Here is a 25,331-nt window from a genome sequence, read left to right as displayed (position 1 = left end):
GAGAGAATTATTTGAAGTAAAAGCTAGCATCTTTTACAAATGTGTTGCACATGGCAGCGAATTGGTGTACCTTTGGTGTTGGAAATGTATTCTGGGCAGGCTTTGTCTAGTGGGTTATGGGGGCCTTTGCAGTTGATGCATGTGGGAGAGTCAATTTTGGGGCAGGTTGTGCCATCGGGATGGGCATTGAACCCACAGGATAGATAGTGGGCATTTCTTGAGCGACAGAGATTCTGGATGTGACATTATCTAAAGCATTTAAAGCAAACTTAATGGGTTATATGAATGACTCTATGACGTGGCTGACACCGTAGGTTGGGGAAGGAGGGGTTTTGTTTTCTGATAAGAGTTGTATCGCTCTATTAAGATCAAAGGATGGAGGGGTCGTTGGTGAGTCATATTATTGGGCGTTAAGAGAGAAAGTAGGACCTTGTGTAATGGGGCTTGTAAGGGTCAATTGGGGGGTTAGAGCTGTGGTGGTTTGGGCGGGAAAAGTGCCGAAGGATTCTTCATAGAGATATTTAAGAAGGTTTTTGTTTTTTGTGTTGGAGGAAGGAACATACTTGTTTTTAAGGGTAAAAGAGACATGGGATGTATCTTCTGTCTCTATGTCGTTTTTGTTGTCAGATTGTGAGGGTTTGGAGCCTACTTGTTGTTTTTTAGAGGGGGCTGAGGAATTCGTTGAGTACTTATTTTTGCGCTTTTTAGATCTATACTTGACCATGTCTAAAAGAGAAAAATCGACCTTGTCAGCATTAGCCGACGGCAGTTCGCCAATAATGGCGGTGGCCACAGCGATGGTCAAGGCTGTAGGGCGGGTATAGGTTATGATTTCAGAAAAAGATTTGGGGGAAGGGGTTGGGTAAAAGGAAATAGGAAATAATTAAAGGCTTATTAGGTTGATAAGAGAGGGTAAATAAAAATGTATGACCTGATTGTACTTGATCGAACTTCTTTGAAAGTGTTAGTTCCGTATATTTTATCAATTGCTTGATTTTTCTAAGCAAGACGTCTTGTTTCGTCTCTTCTGTAGACTTGCCTCTAGAATGCCCTTAACCTACTTGTACCATGACATTACTTTTCATTTAAGGAACATCAAAAAAGCTGTAAGCCCACAATCAAGTCCGGTAGTTGAAGGATAAAAAACATAATATGAATAAGGCAATTTCTGCCATTGCTGGGAAAACCGTTGTAATCACCCACAAATATAATTTATCAATTAGGAAAAATCGATCTGTCTAACTGAGATTTTGGCTTTAATTGTTATTCAACAATTCATGAAAATGGAAAAAATTAGATTTTTTTTGGCATTTTCACTTACAACTTGTTTTCTAGCGGTCTGATTAAAAAAAATAAAAAAGGTAAGGTTGTTCGTTATGAAATGTTCTACCTATATGGTTGTAGCCTATTATCAAAAATTTTTTTTTAATGTTAATATGCAAAAAACGTAAAATTTCATTATTTTTTCAGTCAATGTTTATGTAGTTTTTATTCTTTTATTCATCGGTAAAAACATTTTATAATCGGGGACTTAGTACCTATTATAAGGATCTTTAACCCTAAACGAGTTTTTTTATATTGTTAAAAATGACGTCACACGCAATTGCTCATTTAAAAATACGTTTGCCTCCTCAAGGAGTAAAAGAAATGAAAGACAAAAGACTTTATTTTCTTGTTATAATCGATTTTTTCACTTAAAGAAATGTTTATAACTTTTTATTTTTTCATGTATTTAAACGCAACCAATTTTTCATAGAAGTATATTGTTTTTTACGTATTAAAAATAAAAAAATATTGAGATATGACAATATTTACTAATTTTATGAACAAACTCACGTTTTTTACTACTTTTCCGATAATTACTGAATTTTACAATTCGCAAAAAAGTTTTTTTTGTTCTCCAGACCGTGTCTATTATTATTATTATTCAACAGTTATTAGCGTATATACGTAAATGCATATTGTTAAATACTTTATAAGTTTTCACAGTTTCCCATCTCGAAGAAGTACGTAAGTAATCAATTAGAAACATTTTAAATACAAGAACATGGTTAGGAGAAATAAACAAAGACAAATTTTCACACCACGATATATTTAATAAAAATAATTATTTATTTGACATGAAATAGCACGATTCATTAAAATTTTTTTATAACGAAGAATATTAAAACTTTTTTTTGTCGTCGTTTCAGTGTATTCACTTTCACTGTCAGTTACATTGTCAACAATAGCATACAAAATAGCATGAAAATTTATCCTCGTTTATTTCTCTGAAGAATACCAGGAGATTTAAAGTGCTTCTAATTCATTTTTTACGTACTTCTTAAAGACGTGAAACTGTGAAAACTTATCAATTATTTAACAGTGTGCGCTTACGTATATACGCTAATAATTTTAAATAATAGTGAGAGACCACCTGGGGAGCAAGAACAAATTTTTTGTGAACTGCAAAATTCAGTCATTATTGAAAAAATAGTTAAAAACGCGAGTTTGTTTATAAAATTAGTAAAAATTGTCATATCTCAATATTTTTTCTGTTTAGTGCGTAAAAAATGATATACTTCTATGGGAAATTGGTTGCGTTTGTATACATAAAAAAATGACGAAGTTATAAGAACTTCTTCAATTGCAAAAATTGATTCTTACAATAAAATATGGCATAAAATAAAAAAAAATTTTTTTTTCTTCGCAACCTTAAAGCTGATTGTATTTTTGAAAAAATGCCGTCGGAGTTTTTTGTCTATCATTTTCTTTACGCCTCAACCAGGCAAACACATTTTAAATAAACAATTGCGTTAGGACGTCATTTTTAACAATATAAAAAACTCGTTCAGGGTTAAAGATCCTTATAATAGGTACTAAGTCCCTGATTATAAATTTTTTTTACCGATGAATAAAAGAATAAGAACTACATAAACATTGACTGAAAAAATAATGAAATTTTACGTTTTTTGCATATTAATATTAAAAAAAAACTTTTTGATAATCGGCTACAACCATATAGGTAGAACACTTCACAACAAACAACCTTACTTTTTTAAATTTTTTTCAATCAGACCGCTAGAAAATAAGTTATAAATGAAAATGCAAAAAAAAAATTTATTTTTTCCGTTTTCATGAATTGTTGAATAACAATTGAAGCCGACATCTAAGTTGGACAAAACTATTGATTCCAATGGTTACACTATATTTGTGGGTAATCATAATGGTTTCCTCGACAATGGCAGGAATTGCATTATTACAGGCTTCAACTAGCGGACTAACTATAATTTTACTAAAGCTAGCTTGCAAGTATTTGTCTCCTGCCTTGTATTAATTTCTCATGAAGATGTATTATAAACTTAAAGACTATTTTAACATGCATTTGAAAAACGAAAATACACATAAATATAGTATATTTACCTCAACTTGCAACTAGTACACACTTACGTGTACTCCAAGAGCAGGTAACCTATTGCAGAGAAAACTTGCAATAAGCCGTAAATATTCACTCATACCTAGTTCATTACTATTAACTAGTTCAAGCAGCACCAGATTTTGGCTAGTTGTCAGCAACGACTAAGCGAGAGGCAATTTTACAATAAACTGCTCTGCTTTGACTGCGCGTCGATCTTATGTACTTATGCATCATTAAAATGCAGTTAAATGTTTGTATAATAATAAAACATTATTTTTAATGTTGTCAGAAAATAATCTAGAGTAACGCAAATGATTCAATAACTTGTTACGTCGGCGCAACGTATTATTTGAGCCTAAGCTTTCGCTCAATAGCTCGGGATTCACACTGGGAGCGTAGGTGGGACGCGGGGTTAAAAGGGTAATTCAGCTTAAAGACGCGTTACTCAAAAAGGGGTACAATTGCTTTCACGCGACTAAGACTGACTGCTGTGCAATATTCCGATGCACTTGCTCGCGGCTTTCTTTTGTCAAGAGCAGTGTATACCTCGTTCACGATCTAAAAACAATTAACACCGTCACGAGTAAGGATATCGTATGTAATTTGACCTTGACACACTAATATCACGGTAGGCATTTACCTTAACTCGATCGTTCGTTGTTATTCTAATAGTATTATTACCACGGAGGGCGACGGATTGTCCGTGGCTAATTTGCTATTACCGGTGACCGAAGGATACCAATACTGTGGCGAGTAATGGCGTTCGCGAAAAACACTTTATACTGGAGATTAATTTGCTATTACCGGTGACCGAAGGGTGCCAATACTGTGGCGAGTAGTGGCATTCACGGAAACACTTTATACTTCCCGGTGATCCGCGGGTATTAATATGGCATTAGCGCAAACAAAACACTTTATACTTCCCAGTGATCCACGGGTATCAATACTATGGCATTCGCGCAAACAAAACACTTTATACTTCCCGGTGATCCACGGGTGCCAATACTATAGCGAGTAATGGTATTCGCGCAAAAGGAAGCACTTGATCAAAAGAAAGAATATGATATTTGGTCCCTTACTTTTATTTAAACGTGAAAGTTGCTACAGACGTTGAACCAGCGTGGATGTAAGTCGCTCTCGAAGAAGATCGAGTGGCAGTAGAGACGGACTCTGGCAACCAGTTGATCGTTCGAGGGTGGTAGTGAAATTCAACTGTGTCCTCGCTTCACAGAAGACTGGGTTGTAGCAGAGTCGGGCTCTCACTACTCAGTCTACTTCGAAGGGTATCGTCTAATTTCGCGTGCCGAACTGAATTGCTTTACCTCGCTTCGCAGTAGACTGGGTTGTAGCAGAGGCGGACTCTTACCACTCAGTCCACTTTGAAGGGCTATCTTCGAGCCGAGTCGAGTTGAGTCAAACTCAGAACTACGAACTGCAAACTGATTTTTCTCTGGGCCTACGGGCCTTTTTATTGCGAGAAGCGGACCTCGGTCACGCGCTGGCTCAAAAACGCAGGAAAACTTGCCGGCGGAAAATTTTTAAGAAAAGACAATAGCCGAAAATCTAATTGGCTAGAACTGCTCTAGTTTAGCCACTCAGAAATTGGCACATCCCACATCCAGCTTGTTCTCCTCTGTGCGTCAAGAGAAGGGAAGGTGATTCACTTACTCATGCCCTTCCTTTCTCTTTTACATCAAAAGTTGACAGAATTTCAATATATTTTAATCTTAACATTACGACCAGGTATTGTTAATATTTACTAATGCTACACATTGGTTGTTCGTTCAGCTAAGTTCATTGCAAAAAGAGCGGTGAAAATCGCTTAACAATTCGGTTGATGCTAGGGTGAACAAACGATTGGTGAGTTGTTAGTTAATACTACTACTTAAGCGCCAAAACGGTGGCTGCGGCCGTACTAACTTATAATTAGCGGTGGTATTTATAATAATAGTAAAAACAATAATAATAATAATAATAATAATAATAACAATAATAATAATCATAATAATGATAATAAGAATAGCAGTTGTTAGAATACTAGTGCTTTGCTTGTTGTGAGTTAACATAGTTTGTTTTACCGATAGTTTGAATGTTTATAATGTTACGAAAATAATGCGAAATTTCGGTATAATTTTGGTAAACATGTTTTTCTGCTGCTAGTAGTTGGAGAGGGAGTCGTCTCGTGGTACCCTGGGGAATCAGGACTCTGTTACCCCTATTGGAGGCAGGCATACGGACTCTCTCTCCGAGTCAAGAAAAAGGGAAGGGTTATTTTCCGTTTTTCCTTTACATTCGGGAAAAGGTGTTAGCAATCAACTAGATTACAAATTAGACTATTGCAGTATGTTTATGAAATTATTAATTCGATGAAAAAAATGGTTACTCTGTAAATTATGAGTTTGCTAACTTGAATGGTAAAAATCGGATAGTTCTTTGAAGGTTACTAAAGTTGTGTACCAAATTTGTTATAGTTAATATGTAATGTAGTTATTTGCTAGTGGTGTAGTACGTACTGGTTGTTTGTGATGATTCTGGCTTGTAATAATATTTTCACTTATTTCTATGCATTAATTCTAAGCTATCCTAATGTTTAACCTTATGTTTATCTAACATTATATCTGAATTTAATATTTCAGTTTAACTGTTCCCAGTTAAACTTTTGTATCTATGGTTGTAGAAAAATATTTTATCTTGCATTTCCGGTCAGCGTGGGCCAGCGTGCATGTAAGTGAGTCATGCATGGTCGTAGTACCTTCGCTACGAGCATTCTTGTAGGTGATTCACCTCTTTGCAGATGCACATTTGCCCCTGAGTTTTGTATTTTAAAATCGGCACGGACAGATTTGAAGCAAGAGGAAAAAAAATTAATGTGGATACACCGATGTTACAAACTTATTCTTTGCACTAAGCATACAACACTTGAATCTCACCCTTAAAACACTCTTAACAGCACTTGTTAATATTATATTGGAACATTAAAAATGGTTATAAAGAACATTTTGTGCTGCGTTTCAATTATCATTACTTCTAAATAATCATTGGACGGATGATTGTTTACTTCGTACATGTCAAGAGCATTAGATAGCATTGGAGCATCAAATGCATTAGCAATTCATTTCTGTTACTCTTTGACAACAATAACTTTTTTTTTTTTTTTTGGGGAGTAAAATATTTCCTGTATTTTCAAAAGTACATTATGATACAACGTCACTACGTTATTCGGTGCTTATATAGATAATTGGCATCCTTTATGCTCAACTCTCTTAATAATGCCTCCTTTGTTAGTCTTAGATGAACTTAAGACTTTGATTTTGGCATATTCAATGCATGGTTTCTTCTGAAAGCTACTTATATGTCTACACACTTATTCTAATGGTTTGTTGACACTTTTGCATACTCACCTTGTTTCACCTTATTTCACCCAACTTCATTTCAAAAAGGAAGAGCAGTAATGTCAGTTAAAAAGTATTGTTTGTTCTGGACATCGTCAGGTACATGAGCCAAGGAATGCATATTTAAAACCATTATATTTTCGTCATACGCATCCTTGGCATGTTCAACAAAGGTACACATGTATTGCACAGTTTCATTAAAATACTTTTGCTAAAATTCTTTACTTGACAATTGTTCTGTTGATATACTAAATAAAATATAATGCTACAGTTTTTTAGGAGATAAAATATCTTGTAAAATTAATGTAAAACGATACAATAGTAAAAGTTTTTCTTCTGTAGTCTTGAACTGTAATACTCTTCTAAAATTCACAAGTAATCTGTAAACAAAGATTCATTAATCTATAAGATATCCTCAATACTATTTTTGTCTAATTTTATGTTAGTTACCGAAGTGTAATATTGTCTCTTTTGTATACCAAGGTATATCAAATACATTGGGTCCAAAATAAAATCAATTTTCATGTTTAGCAGAGGCTCAATCCGTAACAAAGGAGAATCTATCATGAGACGATTGGTATTATTCTTTAACTGAAATGAGTCGTCCGTGCTTTTTTGTTTAAGACTAACGTCACCAGAAAATAAACATTTTCGATTTTGTGTGACACTTGCATCATAACATCTTTCGCAACAGCTGTATCCGGTATGATCTTTAATACATTTTATAAAAGAACGAGCTGGATGGTCGCATACAAAATAGAATACTTTAACATTATAATGATCTTCATTCATCGTATTTCTCGAGTTTATCAAGTTTAATTCTATGACAAACTCTCCTAGGTACAATTCAACGGATCCAGGCTTGCCTTGTCCACACCATACACTTATAATAAATGGCTTGTACACAGATAGCTTAGAATGCACTTTTGCAAAAAGTGGCTAAAACTCAGTTGAGCTAGACTTGAATAAAAAAACTCCATCCATGTTGAATTACAATCCTATAACAGTATTCTTATGAACTTCAGTAGAGTTTTGAGCAACAAAGGCAAGCTTCAATGAATAGAACGTAATTTTTCAAGTAAATAATCAATATGACTAAAAGGTGGCTAACAATCTATAGCATAGTCTTTTAATATAGATTATATTGATGTTTTTTTCAGTTTCGTCATAACTAATATTGCTGTTTATTGTATTATTAGGTACATTGCAACTTATACTTTTATGTTTTATATCCTTTAGTATTTATAGTTCTTCATGTAATTTTTTCTCCACTTCATCTGGTCATGCTTTGCTATTACCAAGAGTTCTAACTTTGCTTTTTCCAAATAAATTTAAATTGAAACACTTTTGATGGAGAATTAAATGTATTAATTTTATCTGCTTTCCATTTTCTTAAATCACGTACATGTAGTTTGTAGTGATTGAGAGACGTTTCGTCAAATTTGTATCCATTTTATTGCAAACAATCAAAATATTTAATTTTGTTCTATTCCTCTAAAAATTTACTTATATTAAAATATTAATTCACTGTATATAAGAGACAACGGTACATAATATACGCAATAAATGGACGTCCATCAGTTTTACGGGCCATCTGTGGGCAATCTCTGGCGGTCTGAGTTATCGGTAGTCATAGGTTTATAGGCTAGAGATAAACCTACTGACACGCAGGATACGGTCCATGAACATTATCTTTGGCAGCCATCCATGGATTATTCGCTGTGCGTCTATGTCAGGTGGCGCCGTCGAGTGAAAAAAATTGTCCCTAGCTAAGATCGCCAGAATGCATGCAGCCTTATACGAAAATTTTTTAATAAATTAAAAAAAAGGTTATTAAGAGTGGATGGACCAAATTAATCAGTGATCTGATCGTGTATTATGTTGGTGTACAGTAATAAATTTTGTTTGGTGTTGTCATGTGTACTACAAGATTGGAAAAAATAAAAACACGGATTTCGACCGTAATAACACGGCATATTTGAGTGCATATATATGCTTGCACTTATGTGCAGCTTGAGAAACACAAGTACTGCTTACATTTATCTATTTCTTACAACACAGTGTTCGATCAACATAAGCACTAATGACTGGTTAGGTTAACTTTTATACATTTATATTACGTTTCCGTGAATAACTTGTGTCCTTTAAACTTTACACAAGTGTGAGCATGTATATGTACTCAAATATGCTACGTTATTACAGTAGCAGTTCATGTTTTTATTTTTTCTAATCTTGTAGTACACATGACAACACCAAACAAAATTTATTACTGTACACTAATATAATACACACTTAAATCACTGATTTATTTGGTCAATTCACTCTTAATAACTTTTTTTTTAATTATCACAAAATTTTCCTATAAGGCTCTGAGCATTCTGGCGATCTTAGCAAGGGAAAATTTCTCTCACTGGACGGCACTACCTGACATAGGCGCATAGCGAATATATAACCATTCGGCAACCAGATATTTATTTCTATTCAAGAAGCATTAGAATTAGCAGTTTGTAGTCTTAGCTATTCGAAAAAGGGTGATATAGTTAAATACGTAGACGCACAAGCCAGGATGTTTCTGTTCATATATTTGGTCAAATTTACTCTATTCTTTTCTTTTCTCAGCACTCTCATAAAAGGCGTTTCACACAAAACGTTCCAGGCCCGCCACGCAAACGCTATAAATCACTGCTTTCAGCTCTTTTTCTCGGCCTTATTTCTTCCCTAAAAATATGTTGCAAACAGCAGTCTGAACACACGCCAAGGGCCGGTGCCGCGCCACGCTTCACTCAAGTTAACTATAAATATTATTAATTTAGAAATACTTTTTTAACAAATATTTTCTGTTCTTTTTTAGTTTTAGATAAAGTTCGAGATTTAGGCTTTTTGGCTTTATTATTTTGTTCGAAAAAGAGTGCACAAAGTTTAATTTGAAAAATACCCGGTATTATGTTTGCTTCAATAAATCGAGATTTAAGTTTTATTCTACATTTTTCATACGACTCTTTACTTAAATAAAAAAACGTTTCTTTCCTTGGAAAATTCTTTACCCAATCGTATAAGTTTGAAGTTATACGACTGCTGTTAAAGTTCGTTTATAAGAGGGAACTTGAAAACTTGCCTGTCTTGCACCTCTCTTCAAGTTGACTTCAACACCGTCACACGCTCCCTTTCCACGAGCAGTAGCAAAAAAATGCCATTCACAATAAATTTTAAAATCTTTTTTGTGGAAAAGTATGTTTCTAAAATTGCTCTTATTTTTGAAATGTTGACTGGCCCTATCAGTTATGTAAAAAATATTCTTTACTACAAACTTGGATTTCAAATAATTTATTATAACTTTTTGATACTCATATATAGCAAGTGTATCATGGTTTAGGTTATTGGAAATAACAGCAATACTCATGGGTTTGAACTCATCTTTTTCTTCACAATAAATTTTAACTGTAACAATGGAAGCTTGGTTATTGTTTCAATGAAAAGATTGGGTTATTGGAAAATTTCGATGTTAGAGATGAACCTCGCCTTGGTCGGCCAATCTTTAAATAAGTTGATGAAATTGTTCAAAAATCTTGGGTTTCATATGAATTAACAGAAAAAAATTTAATGAACCAAGTTTCCATTTATAAATCACTGCTCAAACAAAATGAACTCGAGCCATTTGTGAAATGAATGATAACGAGCGATGAAAAATGGATCATGTACGGCACTTCTGTGCGAAAAAGATCATGATCGAAGCCCGGAGAAGCTTCACTGACAACAACTAATGCAATTGCAGCAGGCAATGGAAAAAAATGTCCAGAACTAATCAACTAAAAAGGCGTTATCTTTCATCACAACAACGCTAGACCTCACATATTTTTAGTGACTCGGTGAACATTGAGAGATTGACTGAGAAATCTTAATGCATCCACCGCATAGTCCGGACCTTGCCCCACTCAACTACCATTTGTTTCGGTCTCTGCAGAACTCTCTTAGTGATGCGAGGTTGGCTTCAAGGGAAGCTTGCGAAAATCACTTATTTTAGTTTTTTACCAAAAAAACCTCAGCAATTCTATAGTGACAGAATTATGGTTCTACCAGAAAACTAGAAAAAAGTCATCGATTGAAACGGCACAAATATCGACGATTAGTGATTGAAATTTACATAAATAAATTCGATTTGTAAAACATAAAAAACCAAAGTAACTTTTTTCCTAACCTAATATTTTTGAAAAAATTTTATTTTGAACATGTTTCAGACCCAAAAAGGACAATAATGATACTACTATTTAATAAAACAGAAAAAAATACACAAAAAAATTTGGATTTATCTTAGAAAAATATGACCCTCATAACCAACAAAATCACTAAAAAATTACATAAATTTTTCCCGGCTGTATGTATATGTAGTTTAAATCGAAACAGTTTATAAAAATAATTATTTTTTTTTTACTCAAAAACTAGGGGTTAATGAGAGTATTATTGCAGTTTTTTTCAAGTGGTAAGCTCGAAACGTTAATCTAAGAAGTTCAGTTCATAAAATCATTGTAATGTAAAAATTTTTGGTTTTAATATAAGAGTTAAAAACTACTGAATTCTACTTTGATAAATGCATGAGCTTCGGAATATTGATTTAAAAAGAGGTTTAAACGTTTAACTGCCAATGTTAGTATTATCATGGGCCTGTATATTTATTGTGCTTGTAGGGAGAGTCTTGTAGGTATTATTGTGCCCGTATTATTGCAGTCAACTTCAATGTTAAATCAACGGGATTTCCATAATATTAGCATCATAGTAAAAAAAGGTTATGTGTGTCATAGTTATTGTAAACGTAATATTTTTTATGCAAACGTAAGCTTTTGAATGCTGTTTCGGAGCTGAAATCCAAAAAGTCAGATACTTTGTGACTAAAAAGTTCCGTAATAACAGAAGCAACCGCAACAATTTCCTTACTTTTTTCCTGGAGAGGACTTCATACTTCAAGACGTCCACTCCTCATCAGTTAAGCCAGCGCTCTCTGCTGAAGCATCGGATCCAGGCTTATTAGCATTCCCGGAGAAGCCCCATGTTTCAAGGACCACTCCTCACCGGTAAGGCCGGCGATCCCTGCCTGGCGTATCGGATCCGCTAATCCCTACCTATAGCCCTAACACTGTTTCGCATTCACCTAGGCCCAAAGACCTGTGGGGCAAGGAAAAAACCCTGGAACTATTCTGGAGAAAAATTCCACAGGAACCCCCCCCCCCCGAAACAGCGGGGTTATATGGAAACTTTTCCCGATGAAAACAGTTTTTGAGCCAATACGTAGCTCTTAACAATACCCTTACCCCTAACGTTTAGAAAATTTTATTATAACTATGAGTAACGTAGAAAAAAACAAAAAAAAAGAAAAAAACACATTTTTTATGATAGCAGCACCCAATTTCCTCCTGAAAAGCTATAAACTTGGCTAAAGGGATATTATTTAAACAGCTTATAAAAAATAAATATTAAGGGTAGGACAATTTTGACCATATTATCCCGTTATAGCCTTTCAATTCTTTGTAAGCTACGGTCGCAATGCATCTCAAAATTACAAACATGCTAGTTGGTATCATGCCACATGGCTCATTCCTGTGTCAATAGTGCTACGGAACTTCCAGTTCACCACAAAATATATTAAAAAATTGTAATAATTGCTGCTTAAATGGAGCTTCAAAAAATCATGTTAAAGATTCATATCACTTTATAAATTTACAATTGATAGAAACTACTACATCTCATGCTTCAAGTAGTTAACACGCTTTATTCACACATGTTGAAAAAATTTTTATTTCTCTTGTCTGAGCAAAAGCCTGTTATGCAGAACGTGAAGCCACTTATGGTGACCATGTCTTTGAGGTCATGTGTGTAAAAACCTTCTGGATAATATAAATTTTCTACGCAGTATTAAAAATGGAGGTGTGTTGAAATATGTAACAGTTTCAGATGATTTAAGGCATATTGTGCATTAACAAAGTTACATGGTATTATGAGTTCAAATTACTCCCAAAAATTATGCAATTTTTTGTACGTACAGCAGTTTTTTGAAAAAAAAAAAAATAATAAATAAATAAATGCATAAATAAAAAAAAAAACAGAGTAGGTTAAGGCTTATTTGGTAAACAAACGATTAAATCTAATTAATTTGACTGTTGTTACTGCTGCATCGGAGTTTCTTAATACTTCGTGCAGTCATTTCCAGTGATTACTTAAATTACACAAATGAGTTTGTGGCCTGTAAGGGGTTGCGGTTTCAGCTTTCGTTGTACCTCGCTCCTTAGCGTAGTCTGATATTATTGATACTCTCGAACTACACCCGAGTTGCCTCAGCCAACACGTTATGCCTTACGTGTATAAAGTACTCGCGAGTCGTGGGAGTCAAAAGTAGACTATGAGCACAAACGAAATTCATCTGTCCAATTCATGCTAGATGTAATGTGTACATGCTTAAGCTCATATGGCAAGTAGAACTTATACGTCATGGTGTGTGTATGTGTGTCTGTGAATTTCAAAGTGCATCTTTTACGTGCGCATTTGCTTATCAATCTAGTGACTCATAAACGTCAATCCGTTGCAACGTTGCAACGTTGCAGTCAAAAAAGAGTTAACTTAAAAAGCTCACCGGTCTTTTTTAGGGCCATCGGACGTCGAACTACCTTGTCAACAAATATATTAGAACTTAACAAAGTTGACAGAAAACACACTTTAGGGGTCACAAAAATTTTAAGCATGCCAAAATTCGCAAGAGGGTGAATCGGAAGAAAAACTTCAAGTGTATCTAATAAATACAATTTTACTTAGGCGTCAAGAAACTGACGCAGAAAATTTATCGAGATTAAAACAGCAGCGTCAAAATTGACAACTAAAAAGTCCATTACGTGAAAGATCAGCTTTTCATTGTACCCTCACAGCAATCTCTGAAATCTTTAAAGATCCTACTTCAGATTTTTCAATGAGTAGAAAATGTATTTGTGTTTTTGTGGCAATAAAAATGTAGGGTTTAAGGTCCAGGACTTTGTTGCCCTGGTAATGAAGTTGTGAGATATGAGAAAATAAATTTTTTTTTAATATAAATTTTTAGGGAGTTTAAAATCATAACAGCTTTAAAAAATAGCCGTTTTCATGAATTACACGGGAGAAACTGTAAATCAACGGCTTCTTATGGCCACCGATTATTTTATGGCATAAAAAACGCACGGTACTTTTCAGCATAATAATTTTTTCGAATTCTTGCACCTCATTATTTAACCAAATAAACTATATGGATTTGAAAAAATATGTTTTAAATAAGAAGATTTTTGTTCTGAAATGTATCAGGAATATGTGTAAAATTTCTAACTGAAAATGTTTCACATTACATGTCAACACACTACGGTGTTTTATTTAGTAAGTCTCGGGCGAAACCGAGACGGGGGGCTGCTAGTAATGTATACCACTTTGAAAATTGTAACCAATTCATTGTTTCACAACACTAAAAATCAGTAGTAAAATTTTCAAAAGAATTGATTGCAAAATTTGTAAACTTATCACTCAAGTCTAAGCTTGTATTTATTATTTCTCTTATTGCTGATGCAAGCTTGCATCATCACTGATCAAAAAATCTTAACCACTTCTGTCAGAAGAATGCGATTGGTACTGTTGTATTATTATTTCCTAGTGCATAAAATCGCACTAAAGCATAATTATACTCCAACTTACTGTTTAGCTATTAACGCAGTTTTTCAAAAATATCGCTCATTGGTTGACCTTATTCAACCAAAAGTCTCTTTAACCTTACTCTGATGCTAAAAAACAGGTTCCATCAAGTGCAAGAATTGCTCTTTTTACGTCTTTCACCTGTCTTCTAAAGTTGTAGTCAACTCTTAACTTTTGCATTCCGAGAGAACTTTATACACGTAAAGTATAACGTGTTGTCTGAGGCAGCTAGCATGTATTTCAAGGACATCTATAGTTTTGGACTACGCTATGGAACGAGGTACAGCAAAGGAGGCTCACTGAAAGTAGTTCGGCAACAGCAGAGAGAGAAGAAACCGCAACAACTTTTTTCTGGCCACGATTTTATCCGTGTAGTTAAAGAAACTGCTGAGAAATACTGCATAAAGCACTAGGGAACTTAGCTCGAAGGAGAAGTACAAACCATTAGTGATAGATATCAGTCATATAATCAATACTAAACTTTGCTAGTGTGGCCCAATAAAATGTGATTAAATGAATAAATTATTTAAATTTTGTTTAATAAAGAAATACAATAGAAAAATTTTTTTCTTATAATATAAATTAAGAATTTTCATCCAATTAAAAGAAACAAATAAAGCTTACGAGATGAATACTAAGAGACCCACGAACAACACTATAATAAAACGGTTAAGACCATTCTCTAAAGAAGTCCGGTCATAACACTAGCATCTTATTTTCAGTAAGTTAGTGAACATTTGTTTCAAGTTCAAGACAACTATAGCATCAGAAGTAGAAGTAATAATTTAAATGTACTTCTAACATCTAGTTTTAGAAAAAAAATGATTTTCTTTCGTAAAATAATACAATTTTTTTTTGTTTTTAAAAAGATATCTGCCAAACATTTCAGTTAAGTTTTGATTACTATGTTTTAACATGATCGGTTGAATTAGAAAAGAAAATTGGCAGACTCAAATTTTTTATTTTAAGTTATTCCAAACTTACTCTGTCGTTTGTTTATTAAAAAAATGTTACCTTTCATTTAAATCTTAATCTTTGAATACTTTCGGTGAATTTCAAAGAAAAAACAAGTAGTTTGATGTGATCATATAGTTAAATTTAAAAAAATAGATGTATAAATAACAAGATCCTAATCTTTAGCAAATAAAAATTTTTGCTAGCAACGTTTCAAAAATTTGTCTGGTTATTTCGTTTTTCTGACCATGTTTTTTAGTGACAGTTAAAGCAGAAAAATTAGTATTGTGAAAGAAGAGTTGAAAATCACTAGCATGAAAATAAGCTGCAAAGCTTATTGTAATGTATGAAAAAAATCTGGTGATTAATAAAATACTTAGTAAACAAATATGCGTCAGAGTCTAAGTGGACAAGTGTAATCAATCCGAAGGTAAATCTTTGACTACGTTTATTTAGTCTTAAGAACATTTATCACATTTAGAGGGGAAATGTAGAGAGTGCAGTAAGGGCGGAGCGAGCATGCGGCAGCGTCGTCAACTGTTTTGAATGCATTTGTATACCTATATACAGGCGTCTGACACTGTTTTTTTTTATTTAACTGCAAAAGTAACTTGTCGAAGATTGTACAGAAAACGCTATGTGTGATGAACGTCCTCAAGCCAGCAGTGCAATAACTTCAGGGTAACAACTGTGAAAAAAAAATTTGTAACCAAAGTCACAGCAAAAATTTAACAAATAAATTGCTGCAAAGTCTGTTTTATTGTCTAAAAATTATCTTCAGATATGATGTTTTGCTACTCTGACTTAACTAGCGTGTCAGCAGGACTTTTGTTTCTGCCCAATGGCTATGACGGAAAAAGTAGTTGTGGGAAAAAGCAGCAAACTGTTAGTTTAAAGAATATTCAACAAAGCCTGTTTTGGAAAGTGTAAAAGACCCAGAGATAAAGCGTTAACTACGCTTAATTGAGCGTTTACTTACCAGAAAAATAGTGTCTTTTAAACAGTAATAATGAGAGCCACAACTTAATATTAAGAAGCATGATTATTTCAAATAATTATAAACAATGTAGTATAAAGAGTTGTAGATAAAATTAATTTCCCAGTCAAAAGATGGAAAGAAATAGCAATAAATTATCCCACAATATATAAGTGAACATACATAATAAGTATGGTGACATATTGGTAGCTACGCTCATGTTTTAACTCAGCAGGACTTTTTTTTTTGGTAATGGATTCGGCCAATAAATTTTTTTTTTCTCAACGCAAATATTCGAAAAAAAATGTGCCACAGAGACGTAAGTATAAGTTCCACAGATACAGCATTAACAAAGTGGACTGAAAATGTTACTCTTCAGGATAGTGGAGTTTTATAAATGGTTATGGTAAAAAATCAATTTATGTTTTAAAAGACCGCAAACAATATACTTAAAATATGGTCAAAAATAGCAAAAAGTTAGTGAAAAATACGGTCCAAGTTTTAGTAGAGATTAGCCTAGGATTTGGCTACGCTATCTTTACAGATACGCGCAAGCCTTATATACATTTGCTATACTCTATTTACACTAATTTACTTGCTGTAAGCGCGGAAGTAAGTACAGAGCTTTCGGTAGTCATGCAAGATTAACTGATTATTTCTTCAATACCACCAGAACTGCAAGACTGTCATGCAATAGCTGCAAGATGATACGTAAGTTTCTCACTGTACCCAGCACTGCCGTTTCGAAATTATTGTTCTGATAAGACTGCTATATATATTTTTTAAGGAAAAAATTTTTGAGCAGATAACTACCTTAAGCTGCTGTTAAACTGAAAATTTTTTCTGCCACAGTGTGAAAAAGACTTATTAAAATAAAAGAGATCGTTGCACATTTAAAAAAAAGTTTGTTTTGCTACTTACACGTAAGCAGTCTTTGAATTTTTATTAAATCTAATAGGTGTGACATCCGCGTAAGTCTCATCAAATGATAATGCAACATTAATAGCAGTTTCGTGAGAACTATCCAATGCTAGCAGTCTCGGCAAATCTTTGTAACTGTCTGGACCAGCTATTACATCAATGATTTTTTCTTCTTCAACTATTTTGTGCTTCAATCGCTCAGCCATGCATCCTATTTTCATATTTATCAACAGACTTAAAAGATATACGTCAGTAAACCAAAAATTAGTAAATTTATGTATACCTAAGAGACCGATTTTGGAAATAAACCGTTTTTTTTTAAGAGATTTAAGTATCTGCAGTTTATTCCATACTTTTTGTTCTGCTCCATCTCGTATAGCACATGTGACTAGCAAAACAATATCAGCATCTACTATAGCACTACTCAAATTATAGTTATGTTCTCTTAAAATTCCTGAAATTATTTCAGCATCATTTACATTCATCTGACATCCATAAACTTCTAAGTAAACTGAAACAAAGAAAATATTTAATCTATAACACAGTGCCAAAAAAAATGTAAAATACAAGACATGCAGTATACGTAGTTTTGTCTTAAACTCAAAGCTAACCTTAGTTGATTACTTAACATTTACAAAAAACAAAAAAATAAAACAAACGTACTTATACACGTACTGCTTCAGCCTTGTTATCTAGTACTGCAATGGCTCATCTCATAAGAAATGTGCGACGTAACGATGTACTTGAATTGTACTTAAAAACTTAAAAAATACGTCGTTCATATATTGCTGTTTACAGAACGCTACAAATGTATTTTCAATGAGAAATGTAAGGATCTTGCAATCTTATCACGTAAGTTGCTTTCAGTTGTATTAAACAAACGTTAATTCTCATTCTCACAAGTGATTTGAATCAACTGTTTTATAGAAAACTACAATGATGAAAAATTAATGCATAACAGCATCTGCAATTAACTTAAACTGGCATAAATTAAACTGGCATAAAGCATTGTCCAAAATTAAATACTAAATAAGAACAAATTTAGTTGGCTGAGCAGGACTATTAATTATTACAAAAAATTACAACTGTCCGATATTTCAGCAATTTAGTAATGCCATTATAAGGGATTTCTTACTATAAAAAATAACGTGAGTGGTCAAAAAATGACATTGCACCACCAAACTCCGTGGCCCAACAATACAATAACAATATTAATGCCATACTAAAAACCGTCTGTTTGACATACATAATGAGAATCTTTCTTACGAAGCAACGGTTGGCGCAAGAGTCTGCTATATACGTATATGTGAACAAATATACGTACTAAGTGCAATTTCGAGATGTGCATTGTGTACCAGTGACAAACAGTGTAACAGTTTATGCATCTCATCGCAAATCGTTTAATTTGGTACGTAAGTATATAAAGATGATGCATTCGCACAAAATTTTCAATGTTGTGGTATTTCTAACCAAAAACATCAGAAATAAGTTTACACACATATATTTATATAAGTATAAATATACTTATATGTACGTTAGAATAGGCAGTAATAATTAATTTGTCAAACATTTATTAAAAAATATCCTATTGCAACAACACTTATTCTGTGTCGGAAACGCAAACGTACATTTTGAGTACGTCGACAGCTCTTTAGAAATAATCTGTTGGTGTATTGGTTTGACACTTACAATTATGTTATGTTTGATTGATATAGGGCCCTGTGCACATGATTTCTAATTTACTGAATTGTCTCCGTTCATAAGCACTCAAGATATTTAATTCATCATGATGTTTTTGGTTAGTAATACCACAACATTGAAAATTCTGTGCAAATGCATCATCTTTTTATACTTACGTACCAAATTAAATGATTTGCGATGAGATGCATAAACTGTTACACTGTTTGTCACTGGTACACAATGCACATCTTGAAATTGCACTTAGTACGTATATTTGTTCACATATACGTATGTAGCAGACTCTTGCGCCAACCATCAGCTGATACCCAAAACGCAAGAGCCACCATGCGTTAAACCCATCACGCTCCTTGCGTTTTCAGCTCGGACGTAGTTGATGAGTTTCGGCTACCTACTCTATCTATAATATCTCTATGCTTTTCTTGGTTCGCAGCCGTGTAATCATATGTGTTGATAGCATGTAACACTCTACGGGCTTTAACACAAGCACTGGCTGGCATCCAGCGCATCAGCTTCGCGTTTTAGACGCATGGGGAGGCTGCATGCGCTAACAGCCAGATACCCTCCACGTCGTAAGCCCGTAAATTTCCTCTCCGTGTATAATATCAGTAAAAAGGGGTTGGAAATGGGTGCGACAATATACCTTCACACATAGGAGGTGAGTGGGTGGCCCTGGCGACTTGGTCCGAGAGCTGTCACGTTAACCCAAAAAAAAAATAATAATAAATAAATAAAAATCATTTTTAAATAAAACTCAACTAAAAATCACAAAAAAGGTAAAAAGTCATATTGCAAAATATACAATAAGGTATGAGTCGTATTAAGTATAAATACTGAATGCAGTCTTCATACTTCGTAATTTTTTACTAACTTTTTTTAAGAAAAATTTTTATTATGTATGTCAAACATACGTTATTTTTAATGCAGCATGCATATTGTGAATGTATTGTTGGGCCACGGAGGTTGTTGGTACAATATTATTATTCTACCACTCACGTTACTTTTTATTGTAAAAAGTCCCTGATGATGGCATTACTAAATTACCGAAATATCAAACGGTTGTAATTTTTTGTAATAATAAATAGTCCTGCTCAACCAACCGAATTTGTTTTTATTTAGTATAGAAAATTAATATTTTTCCATTGGATCAGATCTAGCATAGGATTCTCATGTTAAAAAACATTTACTTTTAACCTCAGAAACATTTTTAATGATGCTTATGAATGTTGTTTTCCTGATGTATTTTAAGTTTTAAACTCATTTTAGGCTACGATATAACTTCTTGCATAATCTTGTAAAATTATACAAACGCTGTAGAAATATTTCCAAAAAGAAGAAATCGATGGCCTTACACAATTAAAAAAAAAAATAGATTCATACTAGGAGCATTTGCAAAACTTTTTAAAAAATTATATAGTTATAAGTTTGGAGATTCAGGCAAGACACTAAATTAACCATAAATACTTTTTGTGCCACAATTTTTAATAGCCTCATCAGCACCAAAAAACGGTGATTCTTTCCCAAAAGAACACATAACCTTATACAGGGTCCTGATTATTTATCCTCTTTTTTTTTTAACACAAACATATGTTTGACAAATGTGATAACTTTTTATAATGTAAAGTACCACTTTTCAACCGAAAAATACTATTCTAACGACTTCATGTTAGAAAAAAAACTTTTACATAAGAGTGTCTGAATGACAACTGATAACTAAATTTTAGCAGCTGTAGTAAACATTAATTTCGTTGTTACTTTTTGCCTACATAACTTATAACTTGGTTTTTCTGAGTTGTTTTAAGAAGATAGTAGATTTACCTTTGAAAATTGAAAAGACTGAAAATATTTTATAAATTAGTGCTCAAAATTTGTAAAATTAAAGGAAAAAATAAATAGTACATATGTATATATATGTGTATATATATATACACATCGAATTCAGCTAGTGATTAATAACCAAACGATTTCAATTTCTTTCCGTTAAATTCCTTAGTTCGTTGATCATCTTTCTGTTATGTGCACATACGTTCATTATTTATCTCTTGTGCATGCTCTTGGTGTCGTAATCCTCGTAATCGTTTTAATACGATAAGCAAAAATGACACAATCAAGCACTGATAAATGTGACGAATAACTTTCTAACCTAAAATATTATCCATTATAGGGCTATTAACGGTATGTATGATATAAGATACCCTCCACTTGAAAGCCTACAAAATGAATAAAAAGTAAATTGCAGCAAACAGCCTCTTAACAAAAATCTTTAAGCGTTAAAATAAATTTGTACATCTTGATCAGTTAACTCATCCACTGTATGTTACTATTACGCATGATAAAACAAGAGAGTCTAAATGTTTACTAAATTGAGCTTTGTTAACATGAAATTGAGATTTAAATAGATGAAATAAAATAATTATGACTTGTTAATGCTCGAAAACAATGAATAAAAAAAAAAAGGTTCCAATAAAATTTAATGTACGATGTGGTTATTATTAACTGGAGAGGGCACTAGACATGGCTTTCTCTGCTTTCTCTTTTTGCTGAATACAAATATGTATCCTATTTTTTAAATAGATTTTTTTTTTAAACAGAGGTAATAAAAAGGTTAAAGCATACTCTTTTTTTTTTTATTTTAATTCTTCTGCAAAAGTATAAATCTGCAAAGATTCTGTTACATTCAATATATTAATATCAGCTTCAACATTTTATTTTAAATAAGAAATGTAATAATTTCTCTATAAAATTTTATATAAATAGACCAATAATACAAAAAGATCAAAATAAAAAAAAAAATTTTTTCAAACTGAATATATACTCATTTATTATAAAAAGCCTAAATGTAAAAAAATTGAAGAAATATTTATTGATATACATATATATAAGCTATTATTAAAAATATATTATTAAATGTTGGTAGAGTTAAAAAAAGTTACTTAATTCAATGAGCAATTTAGTAACGTATATAATTGAAAATTAAAATAATTTAGTAAACGAACAGTATTTAAATGTACATATAACAGTGACATACGAATCACAGCATAAAAAAAAGTAAGAGGTTTTATACTGTCAGCATCGTTCGTGTTAGAGTGGGTAGGATACTTGTCTTGCGTGCAGAAGATCACAGGCTCAATTTTTGTAGAGAACTTTTATTTCATTTATTTATTTAATAATGTAATTATTTTTTTTTTTTTGAGAATAGAATAGGGAATAAAGAAATAAAATTCAATAAAAATCAAATTTGGCTTTCGTCAGATATGCACTTTGGTGAGTCGACGTGAGGTGGTTTGGCGTAGTTATCTTATAAATGTGGTGTGATAAGGTGGGGTAGGTAGGGCAGAGCGTGGAGCATCCAAGAAAAAGGGAAGTAACGTGCAAAATTCACTTGATTTACGTATTTTTTTAAGGTCACAAGACTGAAATCGATGATTTATTTTGTAGCAGTGAATTTGCCGATAGGAGTAAAACTTAAAAAAACTAATATATGTATTTATTTTAAAGTTATAGATCTTAAACAATAACCAAAAAAATGGAAAAAGAAATGTATCAAGACCACTTGAAGAAATGCTGAAGTACTATTAACCGTATAAGTAAGGGTGTTAACACTCATACACTCACATACATCAACATATACTTTTAAAAATTTGAGTTTTTTGTTACAAGTTTAATCGTTTTTTTTCTAAATTTTTAACATTCAAAATGCTAAAAGGATAAAAAAACGCTAAAAAACGATTTTTTTGAAAACTTTTCTAAATATTAGTAAAATCAAACTAATAAAAAAAGCAACAGAAGAAGTTTAAAAAAAAAATTGAAAAAACAACTTTACACACCAATTAAAAATATAAGCATACGTGTGCGTGTTTACCTAAACACATTAAACATGATGTGAAATTCATAAGAGTTTAATAAATACGTCAGCGCATATTCACGAAAATCAAAGGAGCAATTTCAGAGTCAGGGACAACGTCAGAATTCCGTTCGTATGAAATTTATATATGTACATCTTTATATACTTAGACATATATGTCTATAAAAATAATATATAATTTGTAAACAGCCAATAATTTATACAAATAAATACATCTTATTATTATCTGCGTTGTACAAACTATAAAGGTTGTACATCCGTTATCCGTATGCATAAAGTATAGCTGCTGCTGCTGCTGCGCCTATTCGCTAAATATGTATGTAAGGACGAGTAAGGATAGGAATAAGCGGAGTATGAATCTGGTTGTGTATAAGAATTCATTTGCTAAGTATAGGTAGACTATATGAAAGGCTCTGTATAAGAGAGTACTAGAGAGAACAAGGGTCTCGGCTCGACTGACTTTTATACTTGATGTGTTGTTTTTTACATCTATTACATCCTTACACGCACACACATACATAATCGCTTCTAAGCTCACACCGAGAAGATAACATTGTAAAACAGTTCCCTCCCTCAATGTTCGCAAGGTTAATTAATTTTTTAACAACATTAAATTACAAGTCCAAACATTTCTCTAAGCTTTTGAAATTTAATTCTACCCAACGGCTTTGTTAAAGTATCAGCTGGTTGCTCATTTGATTAAATATTTTTCAATACAATTTTCTTTTCAAAAACCTTTTCTCTAACAAATAACATTTTAATATCTATATGATTAAGTTTATGGTGAAACTAAGGGTCCTTGCAAAGGCTTGTTACTGCCATGTTATCCTCATAAATTACTACGCAAGTTTGAATATTTTTCAGGCTACAATATAAATTTTCAAGCCAACAAGCTTCGCTTGCTACTATACTTAGAGCTACGAACTCTGATTCAGTCAGTGACAGAGAAACAGAACACTTTTTCTTAGATATCCATTATACGCTACAATTAGGAATTTAAAAAAAGTAACTACCAGTAAATCTCCTGTCTATATCGTCATCAGCCCAATCAGAGTCGACGAACCCAACTATAACATCGATACAGTTTTTGCTCCTAGCAAACACCAGACTCATGCATATCATCCCCTCAATATAGCGTAACAGACGTTTTAAAGTACTCCATAATTCTTCACTTGCACATGACTGGTATCTGCTAAAGATATTTATAGCAACACATATATCTCGTCTAGAACACAACATAGTATACATCAATGAGCCTATCAGTTTTCTACATTATTCTCGATCTCTTCGCTTTCAGATTTTTCTCGTTTTAACGCACTGTGATCAAAGTTGTCCTCCTTGTTGCCGATGGCTGCTACGGGAACTGTTTGCTTCCGTAAGACTCAACATGGGTTGGGGGTATGAAATAAGGGCAGCTCAGTGTATGCACGGAGCCAATATATATGATTGCTCATAAGATTACACCAAGAAGACAACATTGTATAACAACAAGATAACCATAAATATCTCTCCGCACTTCGTTTTGCGCGCATATGTGCGGTCTAATACTAGGCTTTTTCTAGCTCGAAATTGAGTCAGATGCAACGAAATTTCGGTGGAGGTGTAAGGAAAAATTAGATTATTTAATTGTTACAAAAAATAATTAATAAAAAACGAAAAAGAAAAACAAAAGAAAAACTAAAGCAGAGTTTGGTAAGTAATACGGCGTATTAGTTAAATTAAAAAGTATAAAAATATATTATAGTGATAGTGAACGTGGTCACGATTATTGTGAGATACATTGATCTATATCGTTTAAAACAACAAATGGTGTTAGTACTCGTGATGGCTGGGGTCGAATTGCGTCCTTTACGATAACACTAATGACTTCTATAGTTGAGTTGCACCCTTGTTGATTTTATCTTAGGGCCGTGTTCTGTCTCGGTCATTAAGCCCACGAGTCATAATAAAGACTAGCGAGTTAAACACAAATGCATTTCCCGTACAACATCTGGAAGTACGAGCCCCGTTAAATGGCGCTGATATTAATCTCAAAGTTATACTAAGACTACGTGATACAGAGTGGCAAGTAGAATCTTGTTTACAATTTAAGTAGGTTAATACTATATTATTATTAATTTTTATCAAAATTTGAAGCATTACAATAAAAATATTTAAGTTAATTAAATATGTTACTGGTGAAGTTAAGCCTTTTAAAGAAGGAAGCATAATTTTAAATTCGAATAATGTTTTACTACATGGTCGTTATAAAAACTGTAAAACAGTATTGTTTTATTATATAATTGGCAATTGCAAGGCCACTGGCAGAACTTTGGCATTCCAGAAGTATGGTAAAAGTAGCAACTAGGCCAGAAGCTACGCTGAAAAAGAGAGTCACAATCTACTTTTTTTTTTCTTTTTTTTAGGACGAAGTTCTTTATCGCGGGTTACGATGGG

At 32.9% G+C, this 25,331-nt stretch overlaps 1 protein-coding gene across 1 annotated transcript in view; it reads right to left on the bottom strand.

Moving 5' to 3' along the window:
• LOC106642596 (CDK5RAP1-like protein) overlaps positions 1 to 25,331 on the bottom strand; it is a 316,384-nt gene that overhangs the window by 163,923 nt on the left and 127,130 nt on the right. Inside the window, exons 3-4 of the mRNA XM_089592327.1 lie at positions 17,616 to 17,843; positions 17,333 to 17,543 (exon numbers count right to left, since the gene is read on the bottom strand). Of these exons, the coding sequence (XP_089448453.1) occupies positions 17,333 to 17,543; positions 17,616 to 17,843 (439 nt within the window). The remainder of the gene's footprint in view (positions 1 to 17,332; positions 17,544 to 17,615; positions 17,844 to 25,331) is intronic.

Source organism: Copidosoma floridanum, unplaced genomic scaffold, assembly GCF_036245765.1.
Source record: "Copidosoma floridanum isolate Cflo_tuat_1 unplaced genomic scaffold, Cflo_Japanese_pri ptg000016l, whole genome shotgun sequence".
Lineage (NCBI taxonomy): Eukaryota > Metazoa > Arthropoda > Insecta > Hymenoptera > Encyrtidae > Copidosoma > Copidosoma floridanum.
Note: the sequence above shows the minus strand (reverse complement) of the source record. Positions and strands in the feature narration are given on the sequence as shown.